This window comes from Leiobunum rupestre, chromosome 4 (assembly GCF_980474605.1).
Source record: "Leiobunum rupestre chromosome 4, qqLeiRupe1.1.hap1, whole genome shotgun sequence".
NCBI lineage: Eukaryota > Metazoa > Arthropoda > Arachnida > Opiliones > Sclerosomatidae > Leiobunum > Leiobunum rupestre.
This window is the reverse complement of record NC_143387.1, coordinates 47,798,367-47,818,349: the sequence shown is the minus strand read 5'-3', so window position 1 is coordinate 47,818,349 and position 19,983 is coordinate 47,798,367. Positions and strand designations below refer to the sequence as shown.

The window sequence follows — 19,983 nt, the reverse complement described above, 5'->3', positions numbered from 1 at the left end:
CGTTGCTAATACCGTCATCTTCGCGTGCTAATCCCAAAATTCCGCGCTAATCCTCGAACGGATAATCCCGCGACTTAAACACTGTATAAACAAAACCCATCTGGAAACGAATGATTAAAAAGGAGCGTTTGACACAGGAATTAAAACAATAATAGCTTTTCTCTTTCAGTCAAATATTGAGAAAGTGTTCGAGACACTTATAACCGGAAGCGGAGTATTATACCTTAGCAGCCATTGACGTCCGTGGTCAGGGTTCGAGAGTATTTGGATAGATAGCCGTTCTTTAATTAAAGCACCGTCCCATACGCGGTTATCTCTCTCATCGCGCCCTCTGCCGATATTCGTCGAAAGATTCGAGGGTTTTTGTCATATCGGCTTACCTGATTGCCTAATCCATATCGCGGTGAAGATCAATTCCTACTTCTCCGGAAGTATCCAGTAAGGGTGAGACAGAGTTATAGGGTGTCGTAAACTACTAGGTTGGCCTTTTCCTCCCCCGATGGGCTCGCTTCGCCTTATGTCTCTTATGGCAATAAATACATCAATGCGCCAGTGTTGGATTAGACCAAGTATAAAAGGACTGTCTCAAGTTGCCAGTCAGTCACGTTGATTGTGGTCTCGAATCCAATTGGACCTCTTCCCGCTTCGAGTACAGTCTATCTCCCTCGTCGATAGATAGCGCGGTAAGAGACATTTTTTTCCGCTTTTAATTAATACGCGGGGATTCTTTGGGGACCCATATTTATTTAGTTTTTGCCAGGAGGAATACCCCAAATGAGTGACCTAAATGGATCCTTATTTAGCGTTATTTTGTGAAAAATTAGGTTTAAAATTATAAATATTTCTAGAACAAAAATAATACTAAATGAAGGAATGTAACTCCGATCTTTCGAGTGCCTGTGAGGTTTTTAACTATTTAAACATGCAAACTATCTCTGAAAAGCTAAGCCTTGGTGATACTTTGGAAGAAAACCTGAGTCAGTGTTTGCCATATTATTATTATTAATTCCTTTAATTTTTTTAAGTATGTAAAAGAAAAATTACGAAAAAATCTATTGAGAAATAAGGGTTAAATAGATTGTGGCTACTGAAATTTTTTTGTGGTGTTCTAATATTCGATAAATGTCGATAAACTTTAATGTCACTCTTTTAAAATTAACGTTTGGATTTCCTATCGCCCTTAGTATTCATTCCTTTTAACCCGAGAGTTTTTTATCATGTTGCCTTTTACGTCGTTTTTTTCTGAAATATTACCGAACGGATGATGTTATTATTCTAAAATGGCTTTTGGTCGTCGAAAAATATTGTTCTTTGATAAGGTTATTACGTCTACGAGCTATAGTTACAATACTTGTTTTGACTCTCGAAAATATTGTATCTTCTGCCCTATCATATATTTCGAAGAGGTTGCTTGTCGCTTTGTTATTCTAAGTTAAATTATACTCGGCTATATTTAATAACTATTTCTCATTTTTTACGAAAGCGCCTCTTAAAGGAGCACGGTATCGTTTGAAATATTCCAGTAAAAATTCAAGTATCCTACAAACGGTACCGCGTCCATTTAATGTTAACTAATACACCTACAATTATAATCTGCGAAAACTATCCCCGATACCTAAATAAGTCCATTTGGTGTTCAGAATTTGATTAACCATAATAACGGGATTTGGTCCCTTTTTCTCGTAATACTTTGGATCGTAAATTCGTTGTCTTCGCCAAACTTCAGTTTCTAGTTTTGAGATATCTAGTGGATCACGTTGGAGGGCGCGCAGTCTGTTTGTCACACGCGGACCATGTCCACTAATAAATCGAGTTACGGACCCTATCCACTGTCCAGCGGGTTCCCTTGGATGTTTGTACGGATAAACGCAGCCTCATCACTTTTTCGAAAAAGCCATCTTCTTTTTATTTGTCTTTTAGTTTCTTTTCAGTTATATTTTCCGTAAACTTTATCTTCCGCGCTTCTTTTGGCTCTAAACAGAATCTTTGCCTTAGTGTAAAGTTAATAAGAACCACCAATGGACTGCATTGTAAATTATTCGCGCCAACGCAATTATGGGCATACACACTATGCAATTTATACATAATTTTTTTCCACAATTACTACCGCTATAGCCGCCGAAAAATCATCTACAATTACTCTTTTCAATTTACAAAGAGCCGAATACTGCTGGATCATAAACTGCTGGATTTTTTCCTGCTCAGCAGACAAAAATCCATCAGTTTATGATTTTCTCGCGTTGGCCGCTACGTGGCTCTATTGAAGCTGAAAAGGCTAATTGCGTTCCTTAGAACTGTATAAGATATTAATTCATTAAACTATTTGCAAAGCGGAAGCTGATCTTACTATAGGCATCCTGTAAAATCGAGTGTCATTTGAGCAGCACCGTGGTTGGACCCTTAGAGATATTAAAAATAAACGGGAATTTATTTGTTTATAGTTAGCTTTTTTATCCCTTTTCATTATGGACTATTCTATACTATTCGCGTATTTTACCACTCTTTACCTTAGTGGACTCGTTTCCGTTTCCCGTTTACTTTTAATATCTCTAAGGGCCCAAATGACACTGGATTTTGGAGGCTGAACTATAGCTTTTAGAACGTGTTACAGGATGCCCATAGTAAGATCAAGTTCCACTTAGCAAACGGTTAAATGAATAAATATCTTATACAGTTTTAAGAAACGCAATTAGCCTTTTCAGCTTAAATAGAGCCACGTAGCGACCAACGCGAGAAAATCATAAACTGATGGGTTATTGGGTTTTCATCTGCTAAGCAGTAGCTTTGTAATTTATAGGCTGCTTAGCGTACAAAAATCCAGCAGTTTATGATCAAGCAGTAAATGGCTCTATGTAAATTGAAGAGTTAATGTAGATGATTTTTCGGCTGCTATAGCAGTACTTAGTAATTGTAGAAAAAAATTATGTATAAATTTAATAGTGTTTATGCCGATAATTGCTTTTGCGCAAATAATTTAGTGTCTCAAAAAAGCACACGATAACACAGCGAATCAAGAGAAAGATATATACATTTTATATAAGAAATAAGTAAGTCTAGATTCTAAACTCACGCATTTAAAAAAATTAAAATCTTCGTTGTAAGAAAACTATAATTTTGGAAAACGTTTTCGATTCCACATTTTTATATTCGTTATTATGATTGTTTTCAGTTACGCGGTTCAAATATAGACTATCCTGTATCAGGATGTTAGAAAATGTTACATAAACCGATAAAGACGCGGTGAGGGGATGTTACGGATGGTATAGCTCTGACGTCTTCAATGTCCCCAAGGAAAATGGAAATATCTGGCTCGCCGTAGCATTTGGGCCCTTTCTGAGAGTATTAGGCGCCAATATTTTCGGCTCATTTTTGGGCTGCCTTTCTTTTTCTCTCAGTCAATCTAATTCCTGATGGGCTGACGCGGCTGCATCGTCCGAGCATTCTTTTCTCTCGCGCGAGCGTGGTTTTGAATTTTAAGTTTTCTCCTCCGAAAGCTTGTTGCCTTTTTGGCTGAAGATTGGCTGTTTGTTTAAGTCCTTAAAATTGTAGAGACGTTAAACGTTAAAAACGGCAATCCTTGTTTTTATAAGCTTAAGGCCGCTATACTCGAACCTACCTATAATATTCCGAAGGTTTTCTGAATTTCCTCGATGGAGAAATTATACCTGAGGCAATTCATCTTGAGCAACGGCGGTGACCGAGCGCTTAACCCGGCAGATTATTTAAATACCTAAAACTTGCCTAACCTATATTTAATCGTTACTTATAGCCGCGAGAAATATCGGACAGTTAGCCTAATGTTGACAAAGTTAGTTGGTGTTGAGAATCAAGTAAACGCTGTCGCGCATCGTACGCTCGCGGCATCCCCGAACCGTCCGTGACAGAGTGACAAAGCGACAGAGCGACGTCTAAACATGAAGCCTTTAAGTTATAATGTAAACTCTGAAGGACGGTATCCAAATTTCCCGTGATATTTGCTAGAAATATGGACCAAGAATCGTATGAGACTCACCGTTCCTGGTGAATTTGACGCGGTAGTTAAGAAGTTGCCGTTAGAATTGTATTCAATTATCGCTACGCGAAGTAGTCAAAAAACGACTGCCTCTAGCCCTCTACAGCAGCGGTTCCCATTTTTTTTCCTATGGAACCCTAAATGATCCACCTAATTCTGGCGGAACCCCAACTAATTTTTTTACTTGTCTTAAAAGACTCTTGACACAAATTACAAAGATGACCGCGCTGCGAATCCTCGGAACCCCTGTGACCCTTCCACCGAACCCCAGGGTTCCGCGGAACACCTTTCGGGAACCACTGCTCTACACCAATCGTGACTAAGATTTATCATGATTCCCAGATTAAGCTTTAACTTTACATAGTGGCTGAAAAATAAACTATTACATTGGGATTATAAATAAGCAAATATTAAATTACCCGAACTCTTTCTTCGAATTAGATTAAATTTTTTAAAGATATTGATAGTCGTTTAGAGTAAGCGGTTAATTGTTTTCCGCGTTCAGTGCTGGGGTTGATTTTGAATACCCCTGTTGTGTCTCATTTAACGAGAGTGGTTTTATGTACTGACACATATTACGGGGGTACTAAACTCGGTTTTTTCCCGGAAAGAGTTCGAGTGGTCCCGCAAATTGACTTCTAAACAGACGAAAATTTTCGGGTTTAAGGCTTCGCTCGAGAGTAATCGTTTAATGTACTCGGGTGATCGCGTGGGTGAACCCGTTCAATTGTTTGTTCCCCATATATATCTATGACGCGTTACTGTTCCCACTGTCAAACGAGGTTCTATTGGTCTAGGTTCCATTAATTTAACCAGATCTAGTACGCCATTGGTCAGCGAGCCGCGTGACGTCACGTCGCAATCTTTCTAACGTCAATTTATAAAAGTGTCTTCTCAGGCTCTCTTACCTCGATGCGAGTCAAATCTGGAGCGAGTCTCTCTCAAAACCTCTCTTTCTCTGTTTGAGCGACCACTTCTCTCTTCTCCTCTGGTGGCCCAGGCCGCCTCTCCAATCACCGCGCTCTCGCTTTCAGTTTCGCTAGTTTGATCAGTTCGGGACGATTATGAAAAAAATATTTTGACCTTACCGTTGTTGGTTCGGAAAAAAATAACGAGGTTAAAATATCATTGTCGACGATTTCTCAAATATATTATACGTTTCATCGTTTTTCTCTCTCGATGTCGGTGAAATTATTGAAATTTTAGATTTATCGCTCCGTGTCAAGTTTGTATAATTGGATTTTTCCCATTAATTATCATTTAGATTAAAGTGAGCGATGGTACGAAGAATTGAAATGGTCGTCCTAAGCGTGTGCCTCATTGTGGCCGCTGTTGCGTCTATGGTCACGGCTGATGTCGAAATCGAAAGGTAAGAATCTGTTTCTTGTTATTTATTTATTAAATAGCCGAAGATAATATTGTAATATGGCAAAAATGCTACGAAATATTTCATTTTCGATTTACAATCTGGGTTGAAAAGGAGCGAGTGGGCTCGAAAAGCTTCCCCAATATAATTTTTAATAAAAGTTCATTTTAAACCATGAAGTATCTGTCTCTATAGTATATTACTTACTATTTACTAGTAAGCCCAGTTCACATTATACAATTATTTGAGCCACTTAACTGTATCCAACTAATTGTAAGCAAGAAAATTAGTGTGAACAGACAAATTGTAACAATTGTTCCCACTTTTTCTGTTCACACTATACAATTTTCTTGCTTACAATTAGTTGGATACAGTTGAGTGGCCCAATTAATTGCATAGTGTGAACTGGGCTTTAGTTATCGAAATTTTGTTGTTTTCCAAACCATTTCAATTTCTTAATAATATCAGAAGTATATCACAATGCTAATATTACTTCCATAACATATATACCTTCGCAAGCTCCAGTTGTTTTTTCAAAATATACTTTTCCGAAGTAAAAATTGTCTTGGACGTAGTGCTCGGAATTGTTTATTCACTATCCACAAATTTTTCGATTTATTTAAAAAACGTTGGTAAAAAGAATATCATTTTAACTTATTTAATTATGTTTTTTACGCAACCAAGCATTTATTTGAATAAAAGTGGCATTTATTTAAATAATTGTTTGCTTTATTTAAATAATAGGCTTATTCCCTTTCGATTATTTAAACATTTTACAATTTTTATTCAAATATTGGTTATTTAAATAAATATTATTTAAATATCGCCGAGCTTATTTTATTCATGGATAAAAATTAATCGAATGCCGAGCACTAGTTGGACGTAATACATCATATAGTGAATTAAAAAAAATATATATAAATATTTATTCTTCCACTGCATTATCGTTGCATTTTACATCGTTGGGCGCACACCAGGTAAATTTTTCGCCGTGGATTCTTCTATACAATAGTATCTACTTCTGATAATAGCTGGCGAACACAAACTTCATTGGCCTTTTTGTATTAGAATAATATATTATAATATTGAACTCTTCCTTTGCCTTCAAGCTGCATCATTAATTTTGTAGGTCCGTTAATAATCAATATCCTTAAATCAAGTACCAAAATCTTGTTAAAAGTCGTTATAATAACAACCGCAGGTACTACTAATAACCGTCATTAGGGAAAAAAACTTGGTTTTTCTTGCGTATAGTTCTATCTCTTCGAACTGCAACATTATATGAAAGGTACTCCCAAGGGGGTCTCGACCAAGATGATGTTTGAAAAAATTTCTGTACGAGTTAAAATTGATGACGTCACCCAGATGAGCCTCCATTGATTTTCAATACGATCTCCTCTGGGTGACGTCACGATTTTACCTTGCAACGCAAAAGCCGTAATTTTTTTTATAAAAAAACCACGCGATCGAGGCAACCTTATAGTTCCGTTTTTTACGAACCTTGAGGTACTCCATGATGCAGGCGCGTCAAATCAAGCACCAAAATCTTGTTAAAAGTTGTAATATTATATTATTAATATCATTCGGAAACATTTGGTTTCTGTTGAATACATTTTTTCGCGATGACTTGTAATTTAAATCAATAAGTTTCGATTATAAAGCTAATGCAATTTAATTGAACCCTTCCGCGTTCAAGATTCCTTAAGAGCTACATCATTAATAATAATCAATATCCTCAAATCAAGATTATTATTATTATTCACTATAAATGTTAAAACTTTGAGCCATGGTTAATTATGAATTATTATTATTTTTTAAAGCCATGAAGTAGCAGCTTTTATTAAAAAAAATAATAATTTATAAAGATAACCTTTCATTATTACCGCTGCCCTACCCAAAGGGTTCCAATATTGTCCGCTTCCTACTATGGCATTAGACATTTTTGGCGCTGCTTAGTGGTTTCTTGCCGAAGTACTAGCTAAAATTATTGGAATCTTCCATAAAGAACGCTTTGGAGGTTTTCTAACATACGTGTATTTCCCTTAAAGGGAATATAACCTTGGGTATTTCAAGTGGAACAACAACATTTCCCATATTGGCCTCTCCATTATATGGCGCTATAGTTAGTTAATTCTTGCTCAAATTGTTAGGGCTTTTCCACAAAGAATGCGTTGAGGTTATATTCCCTTTAAAGACCAGTGCTTATTCAAAAACTATTGTTAAGGCCACGCTATAAATAGTTTTCATTAACAGGAAAATCACCTTTTTTATAGAGACTTGATTGATCAATAAATGCCACAATTGTAGATTAAGAAATAAGTTGGATAGGTCGCGAAGTAATCCTAGGCCATTAAAGTTGGCCAAACTCAAAATTTTCCTTTTAAAAATATAGTTAAAGGCCTAGAATTTCTTCTGCCTGTTTTCCTTTAAGTTTTTTTCCCGCCGCACAAATATCCTGGTGGTGGGCCAGCCGTAAAACACGTTGGCCTACCACCAGGATATTTGCACGGCGGGAAGTAAACTTAAAGGAAAACAGGCAGAAGAATTACAAGGCCTTTAAAGGTTTCGTGCATCACATCGTGCTCACTTCCAGACAAATCTAAACAGGTCAAAACTCGTAGTTTAAATTAATTGCAAAGTTGTTGCTATCGCACATAGCGCCAGTCTGCACTTGTTACTCCTCGCGATTGCTGAAACCCACTGCGATTTTGGAAATATTTTAAACTGCCTTCAATATGGAGCATTTATCAAAAGAAAAGTCCCCCTTTTTCAAATATTTTGTGAGCCGCAGTGTTTTATAATATTTATTAAAAATGAAAGTGTTCATACGTGGAAATTTAAATTTAAATTATAGTTGAAATTAGGGCCAAACACGTTTGTGGTTCTAACTTTAAAATAATCTTAATTACTTGTACTCGTAGAATCCAAAAATAAAAATGGCCCATATTTTCCCCTTTATTTAAAAACCACCTTAAATGAGTCCGACCTTTTTCCTATAAAATACGCTATATGTGAAATTTGTTTAATGCCTAGTTCTGTTTTGCACTACCAGCCAGGGCTATAAGTCACAAATTGACTTGGCCCTTAATACCTCTACGTAAGACAAAAATATTTAATAAACCAACTTGAAACTTGAAACTTGAAAGAGCGTAAAAATATTTAAAGGAAAAGTCCAGGTTGGGTAAAACTTGGGTCTATTTGAAAGATCATGTTAAAATATACTCAAAAATATCAGTCGTAAAATTGTATCTTTTTTAATGACGAGAAATTAATTTTTAAACGAGCGAAATTTACCGCCAAGCGAGCTGCCATTTTCTTTCGCCTTCCCTCCGCAGACCGCACGCGGAGCAAGCGCGCGCGGGAAACAGAGCGCTGTTAAAGCCTGTTATAGCGCGAACAGCGCGTGATTAAAGTCCTAAAACGTCACCCCAAACAAAAAATGGCAGATCGCTTGGCGGTAAATTTGGCTCGTTTAAAAATTAATTTATCGTCATTAAAAAAAGATACAATTTTACGACTGATATTTTTGAGTATATTTAAACATGATCTTTCAAATAGACCCAAGTTTTACCCAACCTGGACTTTTCCTTTAAAAGAAAAACAAAATATTTATTCTGCGTGATTTTTAAATTTGATTGAAAATAAAAGATATTAAAATAATTTTGGCCAAAAATGCATTAATTTTCCCCACTGTGCCGCGTAGGGATATTGATAAACCATATTTTAACAAACAATTTTTGAAAAATCAACGGCAGCCTGAGTAGGGTTAAAAGCGAATAATATTAGCAAGATAGGTACATGATTACTTATCTCGTAAGAGATATACTATTTACTTCTGGTACGTATCATTTTCATGTTATATATTTTAAATGCGGTAAGACCTATCTGCATATACCCATTAGGTGAATGCTTTTCACAGTTTTGAGGATAAATATCGGACGGTTTTTTGGGGATTACTGTTAAAAGAAATTGAAAAAATATATAGGGTGTTTCAAAAGGTTATGCAAAAATTTTAAGGAGTTGTAGGGGGTGAGTTGAAAGGTATTCCTGTTTTTTTTTTTTTTTTTTTCAATTTTCCTACGGCCAACGTTGATTACTCGCTTTAGCGTGGTAGCACTTGATTATAGTTGGTCGTGACTCACATATTTATTGTGACATCCGAGTGCTTATACGAACCTTGATGTCACCCTTGTGTTACTCACAATGACTAACAAGTTCCAGGGCCTATTATTTTCACTAAAAGCGTACTATACAGGGTGTTTCAAAAGGTGATGCAAAAATTTGAAGGATCGTTGTAGGGGGTGAGTTGAGAAGCATGCCTGTTTTTCCTCCATTTTCCAACGATGAATTAAAAGAGCGCCAGAGAGCTTCAAAGTGTGGCCTACTAGCCCCTGCAAGTAGGCTGCAACAAGCGCAAAACCAAGCAGCAGGGAAATGCGAACATTAATGTTTGGGTTCTTGTGATAGGTAAGAAAAGTACTTTGTAAGCAAATCGAGGTAACCAGCGTAAAAAAGTAAACTTAAACAGTATTTAAAGTCCCTGCTGCTTGGTTTTGCACGTGTTGCAGCCTACTTCTAGGGGCTAGTAAGTCACACTTTGAAGTTCTCTGGCGCTCTTTTGACTCAGCGTAGCAAAATGAGGAAAAATCAGGCATACTTCTCAACTCACCCCCTACAACGTCTTAAACTTTTTGCGTAACCCTTTCAACACCTTGTATACGGGTTGGAAATTGGAAGACGTTGTAATGGAAAATGCCGGCAAATTTCGAGTCATAGATCAAATATTTATAAGACAGACGACAGCCTTCGTTGGTCAAAAAAGGTAGAACAGTAAACTACGCGAAAAAAAATTGGATACATTCCAATAACTTTGGAGTGGGAAACTAAACAATATTAGAATTTACGCGATAGTGTTAATTCTAATAAAGTTTAGCTTTACCTTATCAAAGTTGTTGATATTTTTATTTTTGCACGTAGTTAATTATTCGTAAGTGCTTCGAACATTTCATCCATTGTCTGATCAATGTAAATAACGTTGAATTTCAACATTGAGTTGGGAATATTAATCTAGAGAACCAATCAAATCTGCTCCCCGCGAAACAAGTTTTTGAAAATTACGAATGTGCCGTCTCCTCTAAAATGACAAGAAAACCTTATCATATGACCCGTGGTGCCATCCATTATATTTGGAAAAAAAATATTTTTGCTGGAAAACGCGTCTTATTTGAACGAACCATTGAGAGATAGACGGCGCCACGGGTAGAATGATAAAGATTTCTCGTCATTTGGGAGCAGACGGCAGTATTCTTATTTTTTAAAAACTTGTTTCGCGAAATACTGAAATCCGACGTTTTGATTGGACCTCTAGATTAATATTCTCAACTCAATGAATTTCAACTTCTTACTCAACTGGGAAATAAATTTTAATTAATATGAAGTATCTATATAGATCGCAAAATTAGCGTTTAAGAGATACTCTATACTTCGAAGCTCGGTCAAGTTAAAATATTGGTTAATGTGGTTTGGCTCAGAGTAAGTATCCTCTATTTAAAGAGGAACAACATTTGTTCGCTTTTACGCTCTGAAAACTAATTATCACTTTATCACTTATCCTGTTGCTCTACTTGGAATGCTTATACTGCCGTATCGCGTATGGTAAGATCACTCTGACGGCTTTGGCCCCGCCTACGAGAGAAAAAACACCCATTTGCGCGCGCTCCCTCTCACGTTGTTGTTTGTTAAGTTAACATAGTGACGTCAGAAAAACCGTCAGTCACATCGAGACGAAAATCTGCCGCGATAAGAACTCCAAGTAGAGGTATGGATTCCTGTGTTGCGCTAAAGGTAATGTCAACTTCAATAATAAGTCCTTACGGGAGCGAAAGAAGTCATAGATGGGAATTATATCTTAGAACCTAATCGATTTAAATTTAACAAAGCAATTATAAAATTTCAACTTTACAGAGAAAAATAATTTTTGGGAAAATTGAACCACGGTACCCGCTGATCGTCTTAATCTAAGTATAAATAAACCGCTGATCGTCTCCATCTTAGTATAAATAAATGCATACTTTGGTATTACGATAGCTCTGTCATGTTTTGTCAGCAAAAAATCAGGTGTAACAATCGTAGGTAATCATGAAAAATCACTTAAGGAACTCACCGAAATATTGTGAGAAATCACTTAAGGAACTCACCGAAATATTGTGAGAAATCACTTAAGGAACTCACCGAAATATTGTGAGAAATCACTTAAGGAACTCACCGAAATATTGTGAGAAATCACTTAAGGAACTCACCGAAATATTGTGAGAAATCCCTTAAGGAACTCACCGAAATATTGTGAGAAATCCCTTAAGGAACTCACCGAAATATTGTGAGAAATCACTTAAGGAACTCACCGAAATATTGTGAGAAATCACTTAAGGAACTCACCGAAATATTGTGAGAAATCACTTAAGGAACTCACCGAAATATTGTGAGAAATCACTTAAGGAACTCACCGAAATATTGTGAGAAATCACTTAAGGAACTCATCGAAATATTGTGAGAAATCACTAACAATCACATAAAGGTTGTGAGAAAACAACGGAAATCACAGACGGTATTTCATGTGTACCAACGTGTTAAGAGTGACTACCTCCTCGGTTTACAATGTGGAAAATGTTATCGTTTCGTGATTTTCCAATCGATTTGATTTGAAGCATTTCCCTCAAAAATTCATTTACTTTGCTGCTAAAGTTTTTTTAAGGAAATTCAAACCTCCCTCTAAGGGTCTCTCACTTCCAAATATTAGCTTACTTTGAAAGTCGCGGTAAAGTAAGCTAATCCCGCGAGTTCTCTTTCGAGACTCGAACCTCGCGAATGTAAGTAATCTTGTATAGTGGCTTCGAATAAAATTCTCGGCGCTGGCCGCGTCACTATTAAAGAGATTAGAAAATATACTTGTTGTAGAACTTGTCTCGGATTTCTAAGAAAGTGACTTCGGGAGCCACTTTTCCATCACGCGAGTGACCAAATCGTTTTATTTTTATTGGCCGCTGGGCACGCTTTCGACCGACCGACACCTATTTTCATTTTACGAGTCAACAAATAAAACGGTCCTCACTATAGATGGATTTTTCCAATCGTCTAATGAACTACTCTAACGAATTCACGCGAAAATTCCTTCAATATAACGAGGACACCATCCTTTTGCCAAGGATTAAGGTTGGTAATACCTTCGATGTCTAGTCATCATTGTCTTTGTTGACGCGATTGTAGGTAACACGCGAAGACTATATATACGCTTCGCTAACACGAGCCCTGATTTCGTCGGACGATTAAGAAATGGACAGCTTAATTCGTCTGAACGTGGACTTATAGTTAGGTTACGAGGGCTTTCTTAGGCGTATGGGAATACCCTCCGAAGCTCACACGTTCCCGTTCGAACGTGTGGTTCTTAATTGGTCTAATAAAACGGCCTTTCAAAAAGTTGAAGGACACTGACTTTAGGTCATCTTAAAGACCAAGAACAGAGCTAATTTTCACCCCTTTAATCCTGTACTTAATATTTTGATGAACGACAACTAATTGACAGCTCTGAAAACTTAATTGACAGCTCTGAAAACTTAATTGACAGCTCTGAAAACTTAATTGACAGCTCTGAAAGCTTTATTGACAGCTCTGACAACTTAATTGACAGCTCTGAAAACTTAATTGACAGCTCTGAAAGCTTTATTGACAGCTCTGACAACTTAATTGACAGCTCTGACACTTAATTGTCAACTTGGACAATTCTGGATAGTGTAGCTCTTTTCTTACGTATGTTCAGTTTAAAAACAGTCTGAGCTATCGGTCAAACTGTCCACACTGTCACTCCTCAAGAAATCGACAAGTTCGATTTTGCGGGGGTCAAAATTCGCGCAAGATAAAATAGAATCTTTGTTCTCAGCCTTTAAAGACCGAGACCAGAGCGAATTTCCACCCCTCTTATCCTGAACTTAATTTTTTGACGAGTGACAACTGCTTGACATTTCTGACAACTTAAGTGACAGCTCTGACAGCTGGAGTGACCATCTGGACAATTCCATGTATTGTAGCTTACCTCTTTTTTGATGCTCATTGTATATATTCTATTCAAAAACAGTCCGAGCCGTCGGTCAAGCTGTTGACGCTGTCACTCAATTTTGTGGGGGTCTAAATTCGCGCACGAGAAAATGAAATCTCTGGTCTCGGCCTTTAAGTTTAACGTAATTTTACTTTATTGCGTTTCAAGTTTTGAAAAGTTCCGTAATAAGACGTAAAGCTTATTTTCAATGTAGTTGGCTAGCCTCCGCCGCCGCTAACAAAAAATGTAAGACGCTCATACGGAAATTCAACTTACTAGAAAATGGGTTTATAATTCTCCGACTCGTTCTCACCCAAAAATATTTAATGTTCTTAACGAAACTGGTCTAGTTACTCATAAATTCACGTATTTAGATGCTATAAAAGAGCAAATAAGGTAAGTTAATTTCTATTTGAGCCAAAGCTTAATATAGAATCCTATGCCAAGCTTAGAGCGACATATCTCGGGTCAAAAATACTTCCGTTTCTAACAGTCTATCATAGACATTCCATATAATTTCCTGTTTAAGTCTAATACGACCATGAATATATTTAAATAGATTCCTGATACTATTAATTTGATAATAGAGTACAAAGAAAAATAGTTGTTTTTAGAAATTGGGTTAATCTTATTGGGGATGATATATTACCTTGATGAGGATATTAAATTGATGGGAATGGGAAGAAGCAAGGGTCGCTCAAATTAGATTTTTTCGCGTTTTTATCCTCCCAATCTCAATTTATTCGCGACCAGCTAAAATGTTAGGCAGATTTATTTATGTGTCTCTACTTTGAGGTGGAAAAGGTATTCCCGCGAGGCTATACTTCCGTTTCAGTCGAATTCGGCGATCCAAATACGAGTCCCTGGCTGCTGAGGATTTTTCTCTTTTTAAATTACAGCGGAGCTATTTAACATTGTCGTATTTTCTGGCCCGAAAATCTCTCTCCAAATCGAATTGGCCAAACTGCTTGATTAAAGAGAATCCGCGATTACTTCGGGGAGATCTCGGCGTCTACGAATTATCGAGCTAACTACCTGACTTATCTGCTGGGACCGTTGCTCGGGGATCTCTCATTTCGGGCCCCTTTAAAGGGAAGCTAACGTCTATGGCGTTAAGTACTTAAATTCCCACTAGGTGGCGACGCCTTTTATCGGGGCGTACTCTATAATTTCAGAAGGTGGGTCCTCAACTCTAAAATCGTATTATTTAGTCTAGCATTTTCGAGCAACGTTGGATCTAAGTGAATTATGCTAATTAAAGAGATGGTATAAGTATACCGTCATTAAAAGTGTTATTTAGAATGCTGGTAGTAGACATCGGCGGATTAACTCCAGGGCCTCTAGACCAACGGTCAAAGTTTTACTTGACGGGCTCCAAGGCAAAAGTCTAGTCACGAGGAGACTACCCGAGGTGATTATCACCGATTTTGTTGAAACTAGGGTATGTAGACCTTATGGTAACATGAAATTTCACCAAGGGAAAAATTGCAATGTTCATTAGTTTTGCCATGGCAACCGAAAATGTTTTTGACAACACAGTATGTATATTTTCCCATTGAAAATAACATGGGAATCTGAGCACTTCTACGGGTGGGTAACCCCCTGTGAAAAATTTCAAAAAAATTGAAAATTTCAAAACCAAAAAAATAGATCAAAATTGACAAATGAAAGGAATTTTGAGATATTTTGATAAATTTTGGTCAATTTGATCAAAATATGTAAACATTGATCAGATTGTTATTTTCAATGGGAAAATATACATAATGTGTTGTCAAAAACATTTTCGGTTGCCATGGCAAAACTAATGAACATTGCAATTTTTCCCTTAGTGAAATTTCATGTTACTATAAGGTCTACATACCCACCTAGTTTCAACAAAATCGGTGATAATCACCTCGGCTAGTCTCCTCGTCAGTCCTCCGAAAGTATTGATCTTCTGCCAAAGGGACCACCCCATCTCTAAGGCTTCTTACACGCTGCTTTGCCGGTCACACCACGTAGTTTTATCCGAGAAATTTATTGACAAGCTTGTTAAACAGTATTTTCTGAACATGGTAGTTGGTTAGTGGTCACTTTCGATTTCATTTTGGACAAATAAACCTCTGGACCTGAATCCAGATTTGCGCGCTTGATTCTTGTAGTGCTACGTCGCTTGTAGGTCCACGTTGTCCGCTATTGGAAATATTTCAACTCAACTATTAAATATACACGCACCATAACGACGTTAGGTCTAATATCTGAACGTTTTTACGCTAGTTGGGTGGAAAAGATTATCTCTGTAGGAGAGCTGACATGCTATAAAATTTTAAAAAACCGTGTTTTTGCTTACGAATGGGGTCCATTCAAGGACGTATATAAGGGGGGGGGGTTTAGGGGGTTCAACCCCCCCCTTAGGACAAAACAATATCAATTTTGTTCTTTGTTTTATTATCATTTTCTCGCCAATGTATTAAAAAACTTCGTTTGATACACGTGCGGAAATGTCAATATCACTCGTCCGAGTCTAGCCAGTACTTTAAATATGCGTTATTGCTAACGAAAAATTTCGCGCTCGCTGCGCTCGCGATTTCATCTGGTTGTTTTATAACCCGTCCCCCCCTTTAGACTTTCTATATCTACGTGCTTGGGTCCATTATAGTGTTATAAGTCGGAAAATTTTCCGGAAAATTACCGAGGCCTTTTTTCCGGAAAATTTTCCGTATTTTTTCGAAAAATATTAAAAACGTTTTCATTCCATGATTTGTCTAATATATTGTTTGCAAATTTAAATAAAGCGGCATTTTCACCTCATTTTTTCTAATCTAAAAGTAAAACTAAACCTATAGACTAGTTTAAACTGGTTGAAATGTAACACTATTAATGTTTTGTAGTATGTTTACTGATATTAGTCATTTTAAATCGATAAAAAGTTTAAAACATTAAAAACCCTTGAAAAGTAATATATGTTTAAATTTTTTATTTTTCCGATTTGCGGAAAATTTTCTGGAAATTTTTCCGCATTTTATTTTTCCGGAAAATTAACAACCCTAGTCCATTACTTTATTTGTCTAAGCTTTCACCTTGTGAAAATTGATGCATGTCGAAGAAGGTTTGTGTAAGTCATTTGGCGTTAGAGAATAAAGAGTAAAGATAAACGATTATTACCTTCCTTCGCTGGTTTCGCTTTTACTAAATGGTGCGGGATTGAAAGCAATTAGAACAAGGCAGATCGTCGGTAATGGTTTATGTTGTGGTCATTAATACTTCGAAAGCTGTCCGAATAACCCATTTTATTGTCAAGAATGTTTTCTTACGTGACGTTCCATTAAAGGTGTTGAGAATTAAAATCAAATTAAAAGTGATTTAGTTCATATTTATTTTCCAGACCCTAAACTTCCCGTTAAATTTATCTGCATTGTTGAGAATTGGTTGTTTATTTAATGGGAAAATGCTACTTGAATTTTCTATGGAATCTCAGAGTTTATATACTTCCGATAACTCCACTATAGGTTAACTCATAAATCTGTGATATTAAACTATAAGTATGACACTTTCTAAACTTCACATACAATAATATTTCACTATATATTAGTCTTATGGTTAGACGGTATCGTAGCAAACGTATTAATGATAATATTTTTTTATCGGTGGTTCACCACTAAACACAATTCTGAAATATATGATTGTATAGCTCTTACGCTATATGTTTCACCATTAAACATGATACGGAAATATGTGATCGTATTACGGTTAATAAATGGTTCACCATTAAACACAATACTTAAATGAATGTTTTTCCTTTACTTTTCTTATTTACAGCTCCGTAAAGGACATACTAGCCAGAAGGAAAAATCTGAACTACGTGAAAAATCTGCTCCAGGATCTGGATTCCCAATTGGAAAAACTGCAGTAAGATATTATCCGGAAAAGAAAGCGAATAATTTAATATATTTCAGCATCGTTAGGCCCATACGTTTTCGTTCGTATTCCTTTGTCCATCCTGGTCATTATATTGTTTCGTACAAAAGGCGCGAGTTCCGAGACTCGGCGTCTAGCACGCCACAAAACCGTTTCTTCTACGAACCTCACTTATTTATAGTTTCACTGATTTAGCCCCTTAGAAACTTTAAAACATTCTTAACATCGTCTAGAAAAAAAAAATGTAAAATCGACCGAAGTCACGTAAGGTGTCCGTCAAAATCTTTTCAATCAGAATTTACTTACGAATTTCTATTTTTAGGGGAAATTTTAATCGCGTTATTGCGTTTTGAAGTGGATTCTATTTTACGAATCGTAGATTATTTTTCGCGTCTCATTTACTGTACTAACGCTTATATTTTACAGACCTAAATTAATTTCAACATTAGCAATTTCACAAGTTTTAAATTTAAATAAAGCTTGGCTGATGATCGGAAAACAATTTACGCAAACAATTTGTCTTTTAAGACAATATTCGGGGATATTTGAACGATACGAGAAATGAGAGATGGGTTTTAAGGCTTTCATTTACTGAAGAAATGGAATTATTCAAATAAGACGAAACGAAATGTATTGTCCTCTCGGGAAATTTATATCCCCGAATTTGTAATCATTCCGGTATTATGTTTAAGATTAATTTTCTTTTTGGTAAACACGTAACCGGAGATAAGTCCCGTGAGCAGAAAGTAGGGTCGGCATACCTGTGTAAAAACCGCTTCCGATTTCAGAAAGAGAACGTGCTACTTCAACGCGGGAATGTCCCACAGCTGCGACTACAAAGATCTGGTCAGCGCGGTCGACGATCAGAACATCTGGGCGTCGGACAATTCTCCAGGTCGCAAAAGACGGAGTAGTAACGGTCCCGCCGCGAGGCCCAGTCCGTCGAGCGGCGACTCGGACCCCAGACTAAACCGTCTCTTTAGGTCCCTGTTCTACGACCCCCGGGGCCAAAGACGAAAATGAGGAGGCGACTGAGCGCCCCAATGGCCCACACGCTTACGTCTCTCGTCCTGCGCCGAAAACCCATTCATTTTACGTCGTAGGTAAGACCCGGATGCAAATATTTCACTCTTTTCTCTTTTTGGTGGTGGTGTTTTTTTACGGGGTATTAGAGCGGCGAAGGTACGAAAGCAGAGTCACGGGAAACGGGGATTTTGTTTCGGTGGTTACGGATGCGACGATCAAAGAGTCTTGAAAGTTGGAGAAGAAAGGCAAAACCACATGCGCGAGAATATCCCGGGACGACGAGAATTGGTAGACTTTTTCGATGAACAACGGAAGGTTCTATCTGGAATTTGCCTTCCCGGCATGCCGTGCGAGAAATACCCGTATCCGGCTCCGAGAGAATTGAACGTAATCGGTTCCGGCGAAGATAGACAACACTTTGAAAATGGCCACACCCCGGGTCGACGAGGAGTCTGCATTCCTGGATTGGGTTGCGGCGACGGCGGAGTCATCGGGTCCGGAGAAGATGGTGACCACCACGAAAACGGAAATACACCGGGACGACGAGAAATTTGCTTACCTGGAATGGATTGCAACGACGGCGACCACGACGATAACGGAAAATCACCGGGACGACGAGAAATTTGCGTACCTGGAATGGGTTGCACCGACGGCGATTCCGTTTTGCCGGGAAAACTGAAGGACCATTTCGAAGATCCTTCAAACCCAGGCAAACGACATCTGCTGAAGCGAAAGATCTCCGAACAGTTACAAAAAAGCGGCCAACTGACCACGTCCTAGTTATTTCGGCAGAAAGGTGGGCGGGCGATCTGGGACCTTCGCTTTTGGTGGTGGTTGCTTCTATAAAATGGTGTTGGTGGGCCTTAAAATCGCGTGGATTCGAAACGTAGAGAGCGGAGCGTATTTCTAATTTTGTTTTTCTTTTTTCTTTTGCAGGGATTTTGTAGCTTATCCAACAGCTGCTCTGTTTTCGTGTGAACATTTCCCTTGAAAATCTCCGCAATTCTGCAGAAAAGTAAAATTTTATTTAGGAACTGATGTTGTTATTTCATTGTAAAAGAGACCAATAAATAGACGATTTTCGAATTTACCTTGCTTCTTGTTTCGTAGCTCCATGCCAAAATATACCCTTGGGTGATTTGCCCTTTGACGCGCTTTCTCATAACCAGAGGATGTATTGCAAGTTGGGAGAAAACTGTGGCTGAGTTCGTAAATAAAAGTCTAAGTCAGAGGTCTTTCAAGGTAGAAATCGAGGGGGTAATCACTTAAGTAATCAGGTGTACAACTCGTAGGTAAACACAAGAAAAAATCACTGAAAATCATACTAAGGTTGTGAGAAACCGGCCCGTACATGGGGGGCGCCAGGGGATGCTCAGCGCCCCCAAATGAGTACTTGAGCATCCCAAATTTACTAATTTCATAGGTGGGGAGATAAAAATGACTCAAGGCATTGGCACCCCCAAAAAGAATTTGAGCGCCCCCGAGTTTTGGCGGCTGTGTACGGGCCTGGTGAGAAATCAATGGAAATCACAGAACGTCTTTCGAAACTCAGTAATCAGGTGTACCAACGTGTTAATAATAGCTTACAGTTTG

The 19,983-nt window shown here is 37.6% G+C and overlaps 1 protein-coding gene across 1 annotated transcript; it reads left to right on the top strand.

The window, feature by feature from the left end:
- The first annotated feature begins 580 nt into the window (after positions 1 to 580).
- Positions 581 to 19,480, top strand: LOC149948054 (uncharacterized). The gene is made up of 5 exons (XM_090171427.1): positions 581 to 683; positions 5,277 to 5,381; positions 17,266 to 17,355; positions 18,537 to 19,186; positions 19,327 to 19,480. Exons 2-4 carry the CDS (start codon positions 5,290 to 5,292, stop codon positions 19,168 to 19,170), a joined length of 816 nt encoding a protein of 271 aa, XP_090027553.1. The 5' UTR covers positions 581 to 683; positions 5,277 to 5,289; the 3' UTR covers positions 19,171 to 19,186; positions 19,327 to 19,480.
- Positions 19,481 to 19,983: the final 503 nt, after the last annotated feature.